Source organism: Gopherus evgoodei, chromosome 7 (assembly GCF_007399415.2).
Source record: "Gopherus evgoodei ecotype Sinaloan lineage chromosome 7, rGopEvg1_v1.p, whole genome shotgun sequence".
Taxonomy (NCBI): Eukaryota; Metazoa; Chordata; order Testudines; family Testudinidae; genus Gopherus; species Gopherus evgoodei.
The window spans coordinates 131,387,084-131,409,368 of NC_044328.1; the positions used below are offsets into that span (position 1 = coordinate 131,387,084).

The 22,285-nt window shown below is 45.0% G+C and overlaps 1 protein-coding gene across 13 annotated transcripts in view; it reads right to left on the bottom strand.

The window, feature by feature from the left end:
- Positions 1-22,285, bottom strand: part of PLXNB1 (plexin B1) — a 252,065-nt gene that overhangs the window by 82,721 nt on the left and 147,059 nt on the right. For 12 of the 13 annotated variants that reach the window (XM_030568223.1, XM_030568224.1, XM_030568227.1 and 9 more), the window contains 6 exons: positions 18,467-18,595; positions 4,475-4,575; positions 3,062-3,194; positions 1,672-1,828; positions 818-926; positions 616-724 (listed from right to left, as the gene is read on the bottom strand). In XM_030568223.1, the coding sequence (XP_030424083.1) occupies positions 616-724; positions 818-926; positions 1,672-1,828; positions 3,062-3,194; positions 4,475-4,575; positions 18,467-18,595 (738 nt within the window). The remainder of the gene's footprint in view (positions 1-615; positions 725-817; positions 927-1,671; positions 1,829-3,061; positions 3,195-4,474; positions 4,576-18,466; positions 18,596-22,285) is intronic. The other variant, XM_030568226.1, reaches the window with a different exon arrangement.

A 22,285-nucleotide genomic window follows, 5' to 3' on the forward strand; every position in this document is an offset into this window, starting at 1 on the left:
GCACATCCTACAGAGAGATTCTGAGGGCCTGAAACTCTCAGAGTATAAAGGATTAACTCAATTATCAGCTTCTTCTCTTGCACAGCTTCATCCACCCTTCTCCACACCAAGATACACTTGTCCCTCCCAGCTGGTGTTCTCTGCTCATCTTCTTCACCCTGCAACATGCCCCAGCCTGACACACTTCTCCCCAGGCCAATTCTCTCTTGCTCCCTGCCTGCTTCCCTAATATCAGTTCCCTGATGGTTTTCTCTCAGACTCCTGATGTCTCATAGCTTCCCCAGATCCCTTACATCAGGATCGCAGGCTGGGCATGAGAGGGGGTTTCTGGATGAGTTATAACTCAGTCTGAATAAGAGGCTCATCCTGCCTCACTGCCCTGTTACTGGAAACCTTTCCTCAGCCCCCACCCCACAATACCTGAGAAAACTCTACAAAGCAGCCAGGCTCTGAGGGTTCAGGAGCCCCTCTTTAGTATCAGAAGGGGACACATACTCCTCTTGATAATCTCGGCCCACAGCAGCAAGATGGCTGCCATTTTAATCTGAGTAAAAACATAATCTTTCTGGACTTCAGTGGCAATCTTAGCAGATGGGATCTATGCACGAGACAAACCCTCTCACTGTAGATAATGGTCCCCTCTTCACAAGTTGCTTTGTGGGTGCAGAGGTGTTGATGGATACACCAGTTACAACTCCAGTGACTGCTCACACATCCCTGACACCTGAAACAACAGTACAAGATTAGCCTCTGAGGAGGTCCAGTAGACAGATAGGAATGGCCTAAGCCGTTAGACAGGAAACCAACATGTACTCACGGTGCTGACTTCCACTGCAAGGCCACTGCGGCACAGTCATAGAAAGAGAAATCCACTGAAGCAATTAAGACATTATGGAAACGCACCACTAGCTTTATAGTTATGTGCTCTGAAAAGGGAAACAAAAATTGCACCTCTAAAATACTGGAGCTGTGACAGGTCCGCATGCTGCAGTATTATTAGAAAGACAGATATATGGGACGCTTTATAGAGGGACACACTGTCTCCATAGCTTAGCGGGGAAGCGAGCCTCCCAGCATACGCCCAATTTTCATATTCCCTTTTATAGATATATATATATTTATGATTTCCATTGGCTTGGTTTGCCCATGCAACCTTAACTCTGCCCTCTTTCAGAAATATCCCAACATGCCCCTTTCACACATATACCATTCCTCCGCCAACAGTGACTGAAATATAGATGTTCTTCACCTCCTTTACAACCCATTCACTCTCACCAACAGGACAAATGGACAGAAAGGAAAAAAAAGATGGTTGCTCACACCATCTTCTGTCTACCCTCTTTGAGCAATGCTTCAATGCGCACATACTCACAGTGACCCTTGACACTTTACGATTCAGGGGTTCCAGAGCTGGTGAACACTGACACTCACCCAGCTCCCCAGAAACAATACCATATGTGTACAATTTAAGAACCATGTGACAGATTTTAAAACTCCCTCATGCTTACTCACAGGATACCAACTCAGCCTACGCTTTTACTTAACCATCACTAAAGCATTAGAATTCTCTCATATTCTACCTCGCCGCACGCATTCTGACAAACTTTGCTGTTCCCTCTCCTGATGATTCTGTTTACCAATCACTTCATTTAAAGAAAATGTTGAACTGACCTGTTCCTGTTTTCAAAGCTGGTGCTTGGCTGGGATCTGGGGAGGGACACATGATGCCTGACTCTGTCAGAACTGCTGGACTCTCGTAGTCTTCAAAGTAACATGAATAGGCTTCTTCCTCATGCAAGGATGGTAAATCCAAGATAGTGAGGAAAATCTGCCAATCAAATATTAATATAAATCCAAAATTTGTCCCTTCATAATTCACATTTTTCTAGTTAATATTATTTTGTTTTCCTAATTGCGTACAGATGTGGTCTCTTCATCTCAAAAAAAGATATACTGGCACTAGAAAAGGTTCAGAAAAGGGCAACTAAAATGATTAGGGGTTTGGAACGGGTCCCATATGAGGAGAGATTAAAAAGGCTAGGACTCTTCATCTTGGAAGAGAGGACACTAAGGGGGGATATGATAGAGGTATATAAAATCATGAGTGATGTGGAGAAAGTGGATAAGGAAAAGTTATTTACTTACTCCCATAATACAAGAACTAGGGGTCATCAAATGAAATTAACAGGCAGGAGGTTTAAAACAAATACAAGGAAGTTCTTCTTCATGCAGCACACAGTCAACTTGTGGAACTCCTTGCCTGAGGAGGTTGTGAAGGCTAGGACTATAACAACATTTAAAAGAGAACTGGATAAATTCATGGTGGTTAAGTCCATTAATGGCTATTAGCCAGGATGGGTAAGGAATGGTGTCCTACCCTCTGTTTGTCAGAGGGTGGAGATGGATGGCAGGAGAGAGATCACTTGATCATTGCCTGTTAGGTCCACTCCCTCTGGGGCACCTGGCATTGGCCACTGTCGGTAGACAGGATACCTGGCTAGATGGACCTTTGGTCTGAGCCAGTATGGCCGTTCTTATGTTCATTTCTCATTTTAAGAGACACAGAAACAAGTAATTGATCCATCTATCCACTGTCTTTCTAAGATGGCTCCCACTATCGTATCTAATCTCATTATCCTTGCTGCCCGTTTGATAATTTTAACTTTTTCGTTATCTTTTTAATAATCAGCATCATGAAGCTTTAGAAATCTGTAGCATGCTTACACATGCCAAGCCAAGGACAGATTTTGCAGTAGCAGCACAAGGCAAGTAAGAACCCCCGAAATGCATCACTCTCATAATAATATATGCATAGACATCTGACTTGACAAAGCCATGATGGAACCCATCCCTCCTGGGGCCACCATGACACGTAAGTGCCCTGAGTAAGGCACACTCTGATGAACTCCAAAGCTCAGTAATTCAGCTTCCACTGAAGTCAACAGGAGATTTTCTCATTTACACCAGAATGGAAGATGGCCGACCATCTACAAATATGAAAGGAGAAAGCCACCATTTTTATCACAGGGGTATGTTTTCCAAGTACAATGTCACTGCTCACATTTCTCTTTTCTTCTCTGCTGATATTAGCTGGGCTTAGTGACTGGATGGATAAACACTGCTGTGTAGAATTAAAACTCCAGAGCCACTGCTCACTCACTATGGATCTGGAGCACTCAGAGCGACGACTGCACCTAAAGAAAGAGATTTAGGAAACCATCAGCGTGCTCTCCAAAACTGAGGAGGGGATGCATTCTTTGGCTACAATATGCCTGTGAGCAGGACTCTCACCAGCAAGAGTGCTAGGGAAACCAAACACACCAACTACAGTAGTGACAACAAGCTAAAGCATCAAAGAATCCTGTGGCACCTTATAGGCTAACAGAGGTTTTGGAGCATGAGCTTTCGTAGGTGAATACCTACTTCGTCAGATGCATGTAGTGGACTAATTTCCACTACATGCATCTGACGAAGTGGGTATTCACCTACGAAAGCTCATGCTCCAAAACCTCTGTTAGCCTATAAGGTGCCACAGGATTCTCTGCTGCTTTTACAGATCCAGACTAACACGGCTACCCCTCTGATACTTGAAGCTAAGGCATGTAGTCTCAATAGCCCCAACAGTGCTATGGGAATCCAAATTTGGGCATGAATGGAAATCTTGGCAACACTGGGTACATTAGATACAGCACAACTTCGTTTTGCCAATTATATTTACAGTTTACAGTTGAATAAACCTGGCCACTAAGATTAAAGGTGGAGGTGAGAAACCTGAGAGGAATAAGGGACATAACAGAGGGTTATGAACTGAACACAGTGGCACTGCATAGACAGAAACAAAGATAAGGATAGCCAAGTGGAAGTAGAACCATGTTTGATGGGAGCTGGAGTTCACAGCCTTGCTGGATCCACTACCAAGGACTGGAACAGAGTGTTGAAGGCTGAATGAGGAGAGAGGATGAGCCAGTAGCAGCAGAAAGGAGAAGTATGTTAGCTGCATGGAACAGACTAGTTTCCTTGGTGTGGTCAGTGAAACCCAGACTGTGATCCATACAGTGCATGGTGACTGAAGACAAGCACAGAACTGAGTGAAATGCAGTGGCTCCAATTTGCAGGAACTGGAAGGTGCCAGAGAAAAAGCAACTGTTGACTAATGGTGGCATTTCAGGGAGGTAGTGTGGGGAGACAGAATCAGATGATAGAAGAATGAGGGATTAAAGAATGAATGAACTCAGAGGAGATGTATGTACCACATGTAGCAGCTAAAAGTATTCTAAGTAGGGCTATACAAGTCTAAATGTATGTTGCAAAAGATCATATAAATGTACAAATAGAAGAGTTAACATCATAGCATACTGTACCTTATTGGAATTTTAGTAAAACTGATAGAACTAACCAAAAGAAAATTAACTAGCTAATCCCAAATAATCATTTCTCTGAAGAGCCTTGTTGAGGAAGTGATCAGAGATCTTACCGTCCCTGGAGAACACACCAGCCACAGTATGGATCTTTCAGTGTCAAACACGATTCACAATCCAAGTACTGTGAACATTCTAATATGGGAACCTTTACCACCTGCCAGAGAAAGACAAATTAATCTAATGAAATTCCAGCTGAAAACCTAGCATCTCCACCCACAAGTCCTACAACTTCTGCTCATTCAACATTCTGTTAGCTACCAGAATCATCTGAAACTAAAGAAATAAGAGCCAAATATTCAAAAATGGCTGTTTCCCATATTAGTAGAAGAGAAATTTGTTCCATTGGATGGTGCTGGCTGCTACAAAAATGCCAAGGCAGAGCTAAGACACAGATGCTGCTATTATTTAAACTACTAGTAGTACAATCTTTTTCAAAAGCAGAAAACTCTGGTATGGTGAAAAGGTCAGATTTTAATGTCACAGAAAGATTGATGCACAATAGACTCCATCCCTCTTTTCTCACAGAAGTTGTTGCAGTACAGAGTTATGCAATGGATCCTTGATGACCTCCTGCAGTATGTGCTTCAGTTCAGTTCTCAATAAATATTATAGTGGACCGCCTGGTCTAGGCCAGCTGTTTGTTTAAACCTCAATTCTTCTAAGTGCTCTAAAATCTACATGGTTACTCAGATTGCCCTGAAATTTGACATGGCTCATCGGGCACTGGTCAGGGTGTTCCAAATTTGTGGTCATTTTGACCAAGGGGTTCCCAAAATACAATCCTCCCAAAAAGTATTTTCTTAATGTTGACATATTTTTCCCAGACCTGGGGATCAAACCATGGCTCTGATCCTGATACAAGGCTCTCACTCACTTGAGGGTTTCCCCCAACGAGTGTATGGCACTCACTAGTCTTCTGGGGGAGCAAAATTCAGAATGGTATTAGCCGAAGAGCTTGGCTCCTAATTTACCCTCATGCCTAATGCTCACAAGTAAATCAGATTACACTGAAGAAGCCAAGAGGCTTTGTAGTTTAGGAAGTTTCATGGTACCTAGATAGCTCATGGGGATAAGCAGATGACTTAGATCCTAAATTGTGCCCAGCTAATGACACTTCAAATCCCCGGCAGGGCAAACATCTGGAAAAGGTCTGAGCTGAAAGGTCTACATGTTGCACGAAATGGTAGGGGAGAGGTTGGAGAAGAAACGAAACACCCCCATCTTCTCTCATGCATGTAAATTTACTAAGCCCATGTAATAAAGTTCTCAAGATTTTGGGACATATAGATGATGTCTGAAATTTCTCTCACTGGCTCTGTTAACAACTACACACTTAAATCATGACTGTTATCCCCATTCCATTATCACAAAATGTACAGGAGAGAGAGAAGCACAGAGTAATGGTGTCTAGAGACTCCCTCACTGCAACTATTGCTGGCTCTGGCAGTGGCTTGCTGAGTGACCTTGGGCAAGTCTCTTCACCTCTCTGACATTTTCCTTAATCAACAAGTGTTGTAGCCAACATGGAGGAATTCTACATTAGATCTTGACAGATAAAGAAGGTCTGATCACAGAACTAAAATTAATGGTAATTTAGGTACACAATCATGATTTGATCATATTTCTAATGTGGACCTGGAATAAAGTCCAGCCCAGTGATATAAATATATACTTGGTGCTTTAAAAATGTCAATTTCACAAAGCTGAAAACATTTATCAGCCAAATCAGCTGGGAGGAAGAATTCAATCAGAAAAATATAAACAATCATCCAAAATTGTTTAAGATCACTTTCACAGATGCCCAAAAAACCACTATCCCACAACTGAGGAAGAGGGGTTAAAAATCTGACCTGGTTTAGGGGGAAGTGAAGGCAACTAAACATTTTTTTTTTTTAAAAGATCTACATATCAAATGGAAGAGAGGGGAAGTTGATAGTAATGAATATAAATCAGAAGCAAGGAATTGTAGAAAACTGATAAGAGAAGCAAAGTGACACAAGGAGACATCTATGGCTTACAGAATTAAGGACAATAAGGAGGCGCTTTTTGAGTACATTAGGAACAAAAAGTATCCTAACAATGGTATTGGTCCATTAATAGATGGAAATGGTAGAATTATCATAAAAAACACAGAAAAGACAGATGTCTTCAGTAAATATTTCTGTTCTGTATTTGGGAAGACAATAGATGTAGTCATATCATATGATAACACACTTTCTATTCCATTAGTATCTCAGGAGAATGTTAAACAGCAACTGCTAAAATCAGATATTTTAAAATCAGTTGGTCCAGATAATCTGCATCCAAGAGTTTCAAAAGAGCTGGCTCAGGAGCTTGCTGGGCTGTTAATGTTGATTTCAATAAGTCTTGGAATACTGGGGAAGTTCCAGAAAATTAGAAGAAAGCTACTTTAAAAAGGATCAATGGGATGACCCAGGTAATTGTAGGTCTGTCATTCAGACATCAACTTCGGCAAGATAACAGAGCAGCTGATATGGGACTCGATTAATAATTAAAGGAGGTTAATATATTTAATGCCAATCAATATGAGTTTATGGAAAACAGATCCTGTTAAACTAATTTGAATTTTTTTTGATGAGATTACAAGTTTGATTGATAAAGGTAATAGTGCAGATGTAATATACGGAGACTTCTGTAAGTCATTTGACTTAGTAGGCATGACATTTTAAAACCTGAATGATACAAAATTAATATGGCACACATTAGATGGATTAAAAACTGGCTATCTGACAGGTCTCAAAAAGTAATTGTAATGGGGAATCATTATTGAATGGGTGTGTTTCTAGTGGAGTCCCGTAGAGATCAGTTCTTGGGCCTATGCTATTTAAAGTTTGCAGATGACAGAGAAATTGGGGGAGTGGTAAATAACGAAGAGGACCAGTCACTGATTCAGAGTGCTCTGGACCACTTGGTAAACTGGGCACAAGTAAACAATGTGCATTTTAATATGGCTAAACATAAATGTATATATCTAGGAACAAAGAATGTAGGCCATACTTACTGGATGGGGGACTCTATACTGGGAAGCAGTGACTCTGAAAACAATTTGAGGATTGGTGGATAATCAGCTGAACATGAGCTCCCAGTGTGACACAGTGGCCAAAAAAGCTAATGCAATTCTGGGATACACAAATGGGGGAATCTCAAGTAGGTGTAAAGAAGTTATTTGACCTCTGTGTTTGGCACTTGTGTGACGCTGCTGGAATACTGTGGTCAGTTCTGCTCCCATAATTCAAGAAGGATGTTGATAAACTGGAGAGGGTTCAGAGAAGAGCCATGAGAATGATTAAAGGATTAGAAAACATGACTCAAGGAGCTCTAGTTATTTAGCTTACTAAAGAGAAGGTTAAAGGGGAACTTGATCACAGTCCATAAGGACCTACATGGGGAACAAATATTTAACAATCTGCTCTTCAATCGAGCACAGAAAGGCGTAAAGCAATCCAATACCTGGAAGTTGAAGATAGACAAATTCAGACTGGAAATAAGATGTAAATTTGTAATAGTGAGAGTAATTAACCACTGGAACAAGTTACCAAGGATTGCTGTAGATTCTCCATCACTGACAATTTTAACATCAAGAGTGGATGTTTCTCTAAAACCTATGCTTTAGGAAATATTTTGAGGGAATCTATGGCTTGTGTTATACAGAAGTCAAACTAGATGACCGCAATGGTCATTTCTGGACTTGGAATCTATGAGCCTCAGTTTCCCATATGTAAAATGGGGATAATGACGTAAAGTTCTTTGAGATGTACTGATGAAAAGCACTATATAAGAGCTAGGTCTTTTTGTTACTGTTTAGACACAGTAGTTTATCTACTGCAAACCTAGATGAGAACTGTGATGAACTGGGGTTATGTCTTTACAAATTATGAATTCTGATTGATATTGTGAAGTTGTACTGTGAAAACCTGCTTTATCATGAATGCTTATACGCATGTCGATCCACCATAGCTGACAGGACCTGTAGCGGTTACACACCAGACAGATACTACAAAAGGTGCTTAGGCCCTAACCACCCTAGTGTGGTGAAAACACCTGGGAACACTGGATGAGCCGCATCCTTAGAAAACCCAGTTTAGCTGACTCCTCAGGGGGAGGAGGAAGGAAGAGGTAGGAGCAGTGGCAATTTACCAGGAGTAGAATAAAAAGACCAGGTGACCAGGAGAGGATTAAATAAAATAAATACACAAGAACAGGGGGAGTCAGACAAGAAGCAGCAGCTTGGGGCAAGAGAGAGCATGGTCATGGAAGCTGGATAAGGGGCTCTAACAGAGAGGTCATTCAGCATTTAGCAGCCTCATGAGACAGGGGGTCTTTGCCCCGTTTCCTGAGGCCAGATAACCACAAGAACTCTGGACAACCCAAGGGTTTCATACCCCAGCCAAAAGAATGCCCTGCAATGCTGAGGAAACTGAGGCAGGGAGATGTGTTTAGTCTTTCATGTTTTATATGATCTGGATTCTCCTGTACTTTACATGATTAAGTATAAAATAACAAAGGCATTAAGACTATACAAAGTCCATGTGTGTTGTCTGCTTCAGAATTACTGCATGCCCCTGAGAATTAAACTGGAGATCAGAAACTTCACTTCTTTGGGGCATAGTTTTGGGAGAGGGGGATGTTTACGTAACTGAGGTCAGTGCTGATCCTGGGTCCTAGGACAGGTGGGTTTGAAGCCCTGTGATGCACATTCATCCTGCAGGGTTTAATGCAAGCCAGATGGGCCAATTAACAAATTAGGTAGCTAATGAAGGAGGCTCAGCTGGGCAGCTGAAAGCAGAAGGGGCTGCTGGGATAAGGCAGACACTTCCAGGAGAAAGGGAGGAATGAGTGGAGACTGCAGCCTGCAGTCAATCCCTGGGAAGAGGGAGGAGGCTTTGGGAACTGGTAGGCCTAGGAAGAAAAGGGAAACCATTAGTAGGAAGCAACCCAGGGATAGAACAGTGAGGCTAGAGAGAGAGGGCCCTGATTGCTGGGCTGAACCCAGAGAAGAGGGAGGGCCCAGGATCCCCTACCAGCCACTGGGCGAGTAGCACCAAGATAGTGAGCGGGAAGACAGCCTCAGACCATTGAGGAGCTAACCCCGCCCAGAAGGGGAGAACACAGATAGTGACATGGCTAGAAGGTCAAACCATGGAGATGATATTGCATTTCCTGAGGCTGCGAGAGAGGCTGCAAGCAGATAGCAGAGACGAAATGACAGTGTGCAAACTGCAGCTGGGAGATGGGGGTAGCATCGGCCTCAAGCTAATCCCCGGAGTACCAGGAGGAGGCACCAGCCCAGCAGCGAGTGATGCGCCCTGTGACATGCCCCATTTCCAAGACGTGGTAGCAGTCCGAGAGTCAGTGCCCGGGAAATGTGCCAAAGAAGCTAAGGAAGGAAGCAGTGCTGCAGCCTGCTGAGGTTTCAGAAGTGTAACACATGCCAGGAGATCCAGAGCTCAGAAGCTTGGATTCTCCTCACAGCAGTCCTAGTGGATAGCCAGGAAGGAGTGCTTGCTAGGATCTGTGACAACTACAACTGCCTAAATGGCTACTAACTCCTACAAACATTCCTCTTTCTGTTTTAAAAAAAATTAGGGAATTCACTGATGGATGAAATCATTAATGCAGAGTTAAGGTTGCCTGGCGGTATCTCATGTCCTCAAGAATATCAAGTTCAGCAAAAGGTAAACCTTTGAAAAAGAGGAAATACACAGTTAAGGTACACACCAACAAAACGTTAAATCTGCCCTCTTTGAGTAATGACCCAATACTTCTGCTTTTCCAGAAAGTGCATATCACTCAGGGAATTGGGCATGTGACAACTGTAGCAGAGTAATATGCCGTCTCTCTTCTAAGGTAAAATTTGTTTTTAGGTGAGCTGTTCTGAACAGGAGCTACCTACACTATTCTACACTCAAGCACTGGGCAACCACAAACTGGTTACATTTTACAATCCCTCACCCCCTTTTACACTCCCTTCATTCTTACTCATAGGATTCCACCTAACATTACACTTTCATTTACCTGTCATTAAACACGCTGACTGGGTTTCATATCCCACCTTACTGCTGACAATCCCCATGGCATGCAGGGCCCTGTAACCACCTCCTGACACAACCTACACAACTTGGTGCTGAACTGATGCATTCCTTTGATCACATATGGTGGAGCAAAGACTTATATGTCCTCATATCACCATCATAGCTCTGTGATGCTCCTCAAAGAAATCTCCAGACCTCTTCAGATCAAAATCACATCTCTATCAAGCTCCCAGTTAATGCCTCCACTATTCAGTATAGCTATTCTTAACACAGCGAATGCAGAATGCAGTTAATTCTCTGGGGCTATTCCCAGCTCGGGGGGGAGGGGGCAGAGTTAAGGTTGTGTTGGTGTGTACTTTAACACTCAAGGAAGACAAGACCACTAAGGAGATGGTTCATCAATGGCTGTTAGTGAGGATGGGCAGGGATGCAAAACCATACTCTGAAGTCTCCCTAGCCTCTGTTTACCAGAAGCTGGGAATGGGTGACAGGGGATGGATCACTTGAAGGATCAGAGGATCACTTGAAGAGGAGACACTAAATGAATTTTTTGCATCAATCTTTACTGCAGATGACAAGAGGGAGATTTCCACATCTGAGCTATTCTGTTGAAGTGACAAATCTGAGGAACTTTCTCAGATTGAGGTGTCAATAGAAGAGGTTTTAAAACAAATTGATAAATTAAATAGCAATAGATCATCAGGACCAGAGGGCATTCACCCAAGTGTTCTGAAGGAATTCAGATGTGAAACCACAGAACTACTAAATGTGATATGTAACCTATCACTTAAATTAGCCTCTGTATCAGCTGACTGGAGGCTAGCTAATATAAAGCCAGTTTTTAAAAAAGGCTCCAGAGGCCCTCTTGGCAATTACAGGCCAGTAATCCTAACTTCAGTACCAGGGAAAGTGGTTGAAACTATAGTAAAGAACAGAATTATCAGACACACAAATGAACATGAAAAGTCGGAGAACCACCAACATGGCTTCTGTAAAGGGAAATCATGCCGCATCAATCTATTAGAATTCTTTGAGGGGGGTCAACACATATTGGACGAGGGTGATCCAGTGAATATAATGTACTTGGACTTTCAGAAAGCCTTGTTCCTCACCAAAGGGTCTTAAGCAAAGTAATCAGTCATGGGATAAGAGGGAAGTCCTCTAACAGATGAGTAACTGGTTGGAAGATAGGAAACAATGGTCAGTTTTCACAGTGGAGAGAGGTACATAATGGGTTTCCCCAAGGAGTCTCACTGGGACCAGTGCTGTTCAACATATTTATAAATTATCTGGAAAAGGGGTAAACTGTGAGATAGCAGTTTGCAGATGATACAAAATCACTTAAGATAGTTAAGTTCAAGGCAGACTGTGAAGAGTTACAGAGGATCTTACAAAACTGGGTGGGTGGGTAATAAAATGGCAAATGAAACTCAACATTGAGAAATGCAAAGTCATGTACACTAGAAAACATAATCCCAACTATACATACAAAATAATGGAGTCAAAATTAGCTGTTATCACTCAAGGAAGAGATCTTGGAGTTATAGTGGATAGTTTCTGAAAACACCTGTTCAATGTGCAGTAGTAAAAAAAAAAAAAAAAAGCTAACAAAATGTTAGTAACCATTAGGAACGGGATAGATAAGACTAAGCTTGATAAGTTTATGGAGGGAATGGTATGATGGGATAGCCTAATTTTGGCAATTAATTTGGCAATTGATCTTTGATTATCAGCAGGTAAATATGCCCAGTGGTTTGTGATGGGATGTTAGATGAGGTGGGATCTGAGTTACTACAGAGAATTCTTTCCTGGGTGCTGGCTGGTGAGTCTTGCTCACATGCTCAGGGTTTAGCTGTTCGCCATATTTAGGGTCAGGAAGGAATTTTCCTCCAGGGCAGATTGGCAGAGGCTCTGGAGGTTTTTCGCCTTCCTTTGCAGCGTGGGGCATGGGTCACTTGCTGGAGAATCCTCTGCAGCTTGAGGTCTTCAAACCACAATTTGAGGACTTCAGTAACTCAGACATAGGATAGGGGTTTGTTACAGGAGTGGATGGGTGAGATTCTGTGGCCTGCATTGTGCAGGAGGTCAGACTAGATGATCAGAATGATCCCTTCTGACCTTAAAGTCTATGACTCTATGAGATAAGAAGGCAGAAAAGATCATAATGCGACTTTATCTATTCATGGTACACCCTCACCCTGAATACTACATGGAGTTCTGGTCGCCACATCTCAGTTTGGAAAAGCGATGACTGAGAAGGAATTTACAACCGTTACTAACCTTTCTATAACTGTTGTTCTTCGAGATGTGTTGCACATGTGCATTCCACGTTAGGTGTGTGCATGCCCTGCGCATAGTTGCCAGAAATTTTTCCCTCAGTGGTACACATCAGGTCAGCTCTAGCACCCTCTGGTGCCATGCACTCATGGAGCAGTATGAGGGGACTGGCCAACTCTACATCTTCTCAGTTCCTTCTTGCCAACTAACTTTGTTAGAGGGGTAGGACGGTGGGTCATGGAATGGACATGTGTAACACATCTCAAAGAACAATAGTTACAGAAAGGTTAATAACTATCTTTTCTTCGAGTGCTTGCATAGGTCCATTCCATGTTAGGTGACTCATAAGCAGTACCCTAGGTGGTGGGCTTGCAGTTCATGGACATGAAGACTGCAACATTGCCGTACCAAACCTGGCATCATCAATAGCTTGCTTGGTTGCGGCATAGTGGGAAGAAAAAGTATGCACCAATGACAGGGTCGCCACTCTGCAAATGATCTGAACTGGGATCTGAGCCAGAAATGCCACTAAGGAAGCTTGTGCTCTCATAGAATGGGCAGTCAGGATGGCAGGTGTTCAGATGCCCACCTGCTCACAGCATGTGTGAATGCAGGAAGTGACCCAGGATAAAATTCTCTAAGCCAAAATGGGTAGGCCTTTCATCCTATCTGCTATTGCCACAAAGAGCTGTGTTGATTTACGGAATCGCTTGGTCCTTTCTATATGGAAAGCTAGGCCATGCCTAACATCCAGCACATGCAGATGCTGCTCCTCCCTATTCTTGTGAGGTTTCGGGAAGAAAACTATCAGGAAAACCATCACTATGAAACTGTGAAACCACCTTTGGGAGAATGCAGGTTGGGAGTGAAGTTGTACCTTTGTCCTGAAAGAACACCATGTACGGGGGTTCTGAAGTAAGGGCCCTAATCTCTGAGATCATTTTTGCTAAGGTAATTTTTACCAGATAGGTGACCTTCCAGGAAACCTACAATAGAAGGCATGATGCCAGTAAGTCAAAGGGAGGACCTGGGAGTCTTGACAGGACCAGGTTTAAGTTCCACAGAGGAACGGGTTCCTGAATCTGCGGGTATAGCCCTTCTAAGCCGTTGAGGAAGCGAACAGACTTTTCGTGTGAAAAAAATGACCGACCCACCACCAGAGGGTGGAAAGCTGAGATGGCTGCTAGCTGTACTTTAATAGATGAAATAGCTAGGCCTTAGTGTTTCAGCTGAAGAAAATACTCCAGCAGAGTCTGGAGAGGTGACCTAATGGTCAAGAGGCCTCGATTGGATGACCAAATGGAGAAACGCTTCCACTTGGTGAGGTAACATGGCAAATTTGCTCCGAATAGGTGTTTAACCATGGAACTTTCACGTGGTTAGGTGGAGGGTGTTGAGATTCGGTTTGAGCATTCGGCCGTGATCTTGCGAGATCAGGTCCAGGAGGGGAGGGAGTGGCATTGGGGTCGATACAGACAAGTCCAATAACATATCAAAGCAGTGCTGGCGTGGCCAGCCTGGACCTATAAGAATAACCCTTGCCTTGTCCTGGTTGACCTTCAGTTAGACTTTGTGCACGAGAGAAATGGGAGGAAAGGCATAGAAGAGGTGTTTTGCCCAAGGGAGTAGGAAGGCATCGAGTGAGCCTGGTCTGTAGCCACACAGAGGGCAAAACTGTTGACATTTCCTGTTCTGCCTGGTTGCAAACAGGTCTATCAGGGTATTCCTCCATCACTGAAAATGATCCTTGCTATGTCAGGGCAAAGGAACCACTCTTGGGGAGAGAAGAAAGACCTGCTGAGCTGAACTGCCAGTTCGTTCTGGACTCCTGGAAGGTGAGAAGCTTCAAGGTGGAATGAGTGCTTCACGCAGAACTCTCACAAGCGAATGGCCTCTTTACAGAGAGGGGAAGAGCGGGCCCCTCCCTGCCTGCTGATGTAAAACATGGTGGCTGTGTTGTCTGTAGGGACTCGTATAAGCTTGCTTGCAATGTAGGGTAAAAACACCTAGCATGCTAGGTGGACCACTCTGAGCTCTCTGACATTTATATGTAAGAAGAGCTCTTCCTGGGGCCACAGACTTGGTGCCCTGAGGAGCCCCAGGTGAGCCCCCAACTCAGCTTGGATGCATCTGAGATTATGAATATTGAGGGCTGGGGTCTGATGAAGGGAACGCCCAAGCCTACTGACCGGCAGTCCCTCCACCAGTCAAGGGGGTCAGGAACTGTGAGCACCAAGTCCAAATGATGATGTGCACACAGCCATGTGACCCAACAGCCTGAGGCAGAAATTGGCTATTGTGACTGGGTGGACTTTGACCTGAGATATCAGTGACACCACTGACTGGAGGCGGGCTTCTGGGAGAAAGGCCCTGGCTTAGGTAGAATTGAGCACCACTATGATAAACTCTATTCTCTGTACCAGGAGGAGTGTTGACTTCTGCTCGTTTACCAGCAGGACCAGTGCTCGAAAGGTTACTTGGACAAGGTAGATTCTAGCTTTCACCAGGGTCTCGGACCTTGATCAGCCAGTCATCATGGTATGGATATACTTGCATCCCTTGCCTTCACAGAAAGGCTGCCACTACTGTCATGCATTTCAGGGGTTCCTGAGAGGTAAAACAGAAGGATGGTAAACTGTTTGTGGGTCTGGTTCATGACGAACCTGAGCAACCTTCTGTGGCCTTGGAAAATGGAAATGTGGAAACAGGCAACTTGCAAATTGAGGGCAGCATACCAGTCCCCTGGATACAGATAGGGAATGATGGAGGTCAGAGAGACCATGCAGAACGTCAGCTTTTGGAGATAACTGCTGAGGCAAAGCAAGTCTAGGATGAGTCAGAATCCCCCTTTGGAATTAGGAACAGCAAGAATAAAATCCTTTTCCTCTCAGATTCTGAGGTACCTCCTCCATGGCTCCTACCCAGAGGAGGTCTTGCATCTCCTGGGATAAAAGTTGCCCGTGAGAAGGGTCCCTGAAGAGGGACAGAGATTGGAGGAAATAAACTGAAGCATATAACCTTCCTCCACCATACTCAGCACCCAACAGTCTGTGGTGATAAGGGACCATGCCAAGCTGAGGTGGGAGAGATGGTCCAAAAACAACAGGGGAACAGGATCCGGTATAGGAACTGGTATAATGCCTTCAGGCACCTCATCAAATGTTCTGTTTGGAGCCTCCTGAATATCTGGGAGGGCCAGGTAGCGAGACTGAAATGGACGGGGCATTTGTCTGAGCCTATAACCTCTGCTTCACTTATTGAACAGGTCCTGATAGGACAGTGGAGGTGAAAAGTGGACCAGTTGTTGGGTTCTGAAGTGCTTCCTTGGAGGTGCCGGGGCATAGAGACCCAGGGACTTGAGGTTGGCTCTGGAGTCCATCAGGCTTTGGAGCCTTATGTCCGTGTTCTCCGAGGAGAGTGAAGCTCCCTTGAATGGAAGGTCCTGAAGAGACTGTTGAACCTTAAACTCTGATATGGAGTCCCAGATGTTGAAATTTTATCTTCCTAGCAATACCTGCTAGTTGGAGATGTAGAGCTATAAACCACCAGTAGAATAAACCTTTCTACCAAAAAGGTCCAGCTTTTTTTATTCTTTTGCCTTGGGGGTGGCCCCTTGCAGCCCCTGCCTGTCTCTTTCATTGACCTTCAAGACCAGAAAGGACCTGGGAGGTGGGTGGGAGTATAAATACTTGTAGTCTTAGTGGGAACAAAGTACTTCTTCTCTGCTCTCTTTGAACTGGGGGCCAGTGAGGACAGTGTGTGCCAGAGGGTTTTGACTGGCCCCATGATAACCTCATTGAGAGGTTGAACCACCTTCAACAGGGCCACCACAACCAAGATGTCGAACAGGCTGCATGAGGACTGTATAACTACCTCCACTTCCAGTCCTAAGTTCAAGGCCACTCTCTTCAATAGCTCCTTCTTGAAGTTTTCCTGGGGCCTCAAACACTGACATCAAACATCCTTAACACTGCCTTGTCTGGGGAGGAGGCCTACACTGGCAGGTGGCTCTCCTCTCCTTCTTCACTGACAAGAACCTGCTGCTCCAGGGCCTGAGGATTGGTACTGGAGTCTGGGTCAGATGTTGCATGGTGTGACTGAGGAGTCCGCCTCTCCGACACCATCAAGCAGGAATAGCTTGAACGAGGGCCAGGCATTGGGGGGAAACCCCATGGGTTTCAAAAAAGCCACTGTATTTGCATGACCAATACCCACTGCACCAGGCACTTGGAGGAAGCCCCGCACCGGATCCACTGCCATGTAGGGCTGACTGGTGGGGCACTGGTAACGGCACTGCTGAAAGCACCAGCAAGTCCCTGGCCGCAATGAACGCATCTGACCATCCCGCAGGCATCATGATGCTCCCCAGGTGCCAATGGCTGATCTGGCACTGGATGCAACACAGCCTGCGAACAGGGTGGACTTGACAGTGCAACCAGCAGAGCAGGGGCAGGGGAATGGCCAGACACAGACAGCACTCCACTGCGCTCCTTGTGCTTGTTTTTTCTTAGATCTACGGAATGCCCCCTCTCAGACCGCTGCTTCTTATACTTCTTTCTCGGCAACAGTGTGGTCCCAAGAGTCCTGTGCAGCAGGACGAGCACTCCTTACTGATGTTGAGGTACTTGGCACCAAGTCCAACCAACTTGGCTCCAAAGTTGGTCTGAGTTCCCTTCCAACAGGAGAGACTTTAACCTGGCTTCCCAATCCTTCTTCGTAACCCAGCTTCAACTGGCAGCTGTTCTGACTGCGATCTCATACATGAATCTCAACCAAGCACTTTAGACAGCTCGAGTGCAGGTTGCTCAAAGGCATGGGCTTGCAACAGGAGGCACAGGGTTTGAAGCCCGGAGACTGGGGAATGTCCAGCTACGAGAGTGCCGGAAACTCTACTAATAGTTCCCAGAGTCCAACTAAGTCCTACCTGAGAAACAACTGGTTGAGAAAGAAAGAAATGGGATAGAGAAACAGTGAGAACCACTGAGAATCACCTGCTGAACCAAGAGGAACAGTTCCAGCAATCATCAGCGGTGGTAAGAAGGAACTGAGAGGGTGTGGGGTCAGCCAGTCCCCTTATACTGTGCCATGAGTGCGTGGCTCCAGAGGGTGCTAGAGCTGACCTGATCCGTACCACAGACGGAAAATTTCCTAGCAATTGTGAGCAGAAGAAAGGTCTATAAAATCATGACTAGTGCGGAGAAATTGAATAAGGAAGTGTTATTTACCCCCTAGGGGAAGCTAGGTCACCAGTTGTTGAGGGCTCTTCCTCTCCCTAGAGAGAGGAATAAGGATTGAAAGACACTGTAGGTAGATGTGCTGCACAGGGATTGCAACGATGGCGTGGTGGTGGTTACATAAATAAAAACCTCACAGAAGTGTTCACAATTAAGAGGCATCCAAGACCCTAGGCCTTTTTCTCCACACTGCTAACATACCTGTTACTATCTAACTGTTGGTCTCTGTAGCATAACAACTCCCTTTTCCACTCATCCATCATTGCTGACATAACTACATGACTGGTGCACAAGGATGCCCAAGGGCTGAGACACCAATCCCTGGGATGGCAGGATTCCCATCATATTTCACAGCCATGGCATGAGGCCAGGCCCCTGTGGCCACAGCTTGAGGCTGACTACAGACACCACTTTCCCTCAGGAAGTACTGTGGGCCCCAAATGCTTTCATTCCTTTGCAGTAGGGATTTCATTGCTCTCACCATTGACTGGGTCATGACGTACAGGTGCTGCTGCGACTGGTCAAAGAGCAGGTCTCCACTCACCATGCTGTTCAAGTGGATGACTAGAGAAGCATATGTATTAGCATCTCCCATTGCTCCTAAGTACACCTGTAAGAGACAGAATCGTAGTCGGCAAGCAGGCAAAATGAAGATGGAAGTGGGTGGTCAGAAGGTTTGCGAACAGCTGCTGTTTGTCTTATCTCCTTATTACATCTTGTCATAAACTAGACTGTAATTACTCTAGAGCAGAGATGGTCTCTTTACTGAGTATCTGTACAGTGCCCAAAACAATGGGTTCTGACAGCCTGATTGGTGGACCTTTGTGCTACAGAAATGTAAATGTATAACAATAATGGGGAAAGGAAATATACAAATGGATGAGCAGGTAGGTATGTGGGCAGGCGAAGGGGAAAGTGAGCTTTTGCAAACAGGTTTGAGGGCTGACGGGCAGACATCTGAACAGGCAGAGAGGAGTGCAAAAATGAGTGGATGAGTCAATAAGTGAACAAGTAGTTTGGTGGACGGGAGAAAAGTGAATGAATGAAATTAGCAGGGCAATAATTGCCACCTCCTGGACATAGCTATTGACTGATGTATTGCTTAAACCACAAGATTTTTCACGATAGTTTGTGTGTTCACAGGGTGTAGGATGCCCTATCCTGGCTACACCAGTCCCACGAAAACCCTGAGATTATATAGCTGAGGTGGTCAGTCATGGGTATCTGGGAACCATAAACTTGCTGTGGAAGGAACTAGTTATCAAGCCACTGAGTGACCACCATGAGAGAACATGCTGTAATCACATCCATCACTGCTACCTAGTGGGAACACTAAGGTCTGGAGTCGGGGGTTGGTGGTGAGAGTTTCGGATCTTGGTCCTTGTGGCACTAGGAAGGAGGAGACAAGGCAGGGAAATGTTGGGGTAAATAGATGGAGGATATAGTGAGGAAAAGATCTCCCCCGTTAGCTGAGGCTATTTTTCCATCATATGTCACACAAGTTTGCATTCAGGGGGTGCAGCTGGACCTACGCTGCTTTGGAGTTACCATATAACAGCAGTTGTGATAATTACTCTTCTTTGCTATGTGGGAAGAGGTGAAAGTGGGCCGGTATGCCATACCAGTAAGAGGTGGCTGCTGGTATGGGCCTGTACATAGGTGATGTTAAAGTGCTGCCACACGTGGCAGCGCTTTAACATCGCTGCCCCTTTTGCTCCCCCCCAGGGGCCGCTGGGGGAGGGGAGCAGGGCAAAAGGGGCAGCTGCCCTAGGTCCTGGAGATTTTAAAAGGCCTGGGGCTCCTGGCTGCCACTTCCACTACTGTGGCAGCAGCTGGAGACCTGGGCCCTTTAAATCGCCACTGGAGCCCCTGCCGGCACGGACCGGGCAGCGCTGAAGGGCTGGCTGGGAGAGGCTGAGGCCCCGCCCCTTGCAGGAGCTCTGAGCTGGGCTCCCGTGCCAGTAAGACTTTTAAGTTATTTTCATCCATGTACATGGGGCTATGAGGTTGGGACTCTCTCTTTTAGCTATCAAACTCTATGCCTTGACAGTAGACACTGCAACATGCTTTACCTGGAGGTATATCTTAAATCAACCCAGAAACTGAAAAGTGTGGAAACTGTGATAACCTAATTGGTACGTGGTGTGCCTCTTGCTAGCAGCATATGGAGCATTTGTTCTAGGGCCTGTACTGGCTGCCTATAGGTTTCCAGGGGAAATTTATAGAAGCTAAGTTTGGTCTATAGAGACCTAAATGTCTTAAATTATATTATATTGAGGAAGGATGACCATGTGGTTAAGGTTCTGGACTGGAACTCAGGACACCTGGGTTCTGTTCAAAGTTCTGTCACAGGCTCTGTGTGACCTCAGGCAAATCACTCTGTGTCTCAGCTCTCCATATATAATGGGGAATATTCTTTATTTCAGGGGATTTGTGAGGAACAATTCATGTTTCGGAGGCTCTAACGACATGGTCAGAAGCACTATATAAGCACCTAGACAGAGACATACTGCTGTAACTGTGGCCAGTAAAGGCCCCTGAATGATTGTCCTGTTGGTATAAGAGAGAGGGAACTGCCAGCAGGGTGTTCTCCATGAGGGGCCTCCATTTGGAATTTATTCTCATGGCTGATCTCAGATTGCACTAACCTGTCAGCAACCAAGGCCTCATCTATGTATTCAAGTTGTGATACAAGACACAAAAGGGATGAAGGATGGCTGAGTAGTTAGTATGCTAGCCTGGAACTTAGGAGACCCAGAGTCAATTCCCTGCTTTTGCACAAACTCCTATATGACTGTGTGTAAGTCACTTGGGCCCAGATTCCCAAAGGTATTCAGGCTCTTTCCATTGTTAGGAAGTGGGTCATTTGTGGGCTTGGTCTTAGTCACTCCATGTCTCAGCTTCCCAACAGTAATATGGGATAATATAGTGCAAGTCACTATCTCACTGGAGTATTGCGAGGATAAACACGTTCAAGATCTCAGGTGCTCAGATACTATGGTAATGGGTGCCATATACCTAAGAAAGATCACTGGCATTTGCAGATGGGTTGGGGTGGTTGGTTATTTTGTGGTTTGGGGAAAATGAAGGGTTTTGTTTTTTGTTTTTTTTTAAAGAGTAATTATTTTTAGATTCAGGCCCAGGATAGAGGGCTTTTTCTTTGTGTTACAAATTTATGTATTTATATGGCAGACTCAAACACTCAGTGGCAGTCATAGAGATGGACACTCAAAAAAGAGGTTTAAAGCAAGAGTAGAGTACAGCTCTTAAAAGCATTGCAGAGTAGCACCAGTACTGGCTCAGAGAAGATTATAACCAAAAACGTGTTCTGTATAAGCAGTTCTGTTTATTCTTAGGGATCCATGTCAGTCATGGAGGTCAAGGAAGTTACGTATTCCGTGACATTCCATAACCTCCAAAGGGCCAGCTGCTCAGGCAGCCCTGGGGACAGCCACACTGGCCACTGCTGGAGTGGCTCTGTGGCCAGCTGCACCGGCTGCTGCTCAGGCAGCCCCAGGCAGCAGCTGCTTCAGATGGCATGCCTGAGTAGCGGCCCCAGGAGTGGCCAGACAGCCACTGCTCAGCGGCCTCTCGCAGCTGGTGCCACTAGCCCCAGGGCCCCCATCTTCAAGAATATCAGAGGGGTAGCCATGTTAGTCTGGATCTGTAAAAGCAGCAAAGAATCCTGCGGCATGCATCTGACGAAGTGGGTATTCACCCACGAAAGCTCATGCTCCAAAACATCTTCGAGAGGTGCCCCCCACGGCCTCCGCCCCCGTAAGCAGCAGCCCCCCAGCTAAGATTTAGTCAGGAGTATTTATAGTACAAGTCACAAACAGGTCACAGGCCATGAATTGTTGTTTATTGCCTCTGACCTGTCCATGACTTCTACTAAAAATACCCAGGACTAAATTGCAGCCTTACTTATTCTTAATTGAGAGCATGCTGAGTTTGAGCACAAGCCATCAGATGGCGTTGCTATCCAGCAGAGACTTACTTCTCTGGAATGGTGAATGGGGAAGACAGAAGTTGTTTCAGCCCTTAGTAGTAATAGATTGTGGCATGTAAGTGACAAACAACACAGGGAGGCAGGACAATTCAGGGTCTTCTTGTAGGTTTGTTGCGATAATTGATCTGAGTGACTAAACAATTCTTCTTTGGGAATTATGATCCTCTGCAATCTTTCCCAAGCTCCAGTGAAGTAGATCAGCATTATTGTCCCCAATTTGCAGAGAAGGAAATTGAGAAACAGAGACGTGACATGTCACCTATGGAGTCAGTGGAAAATTTGGGAACCAAA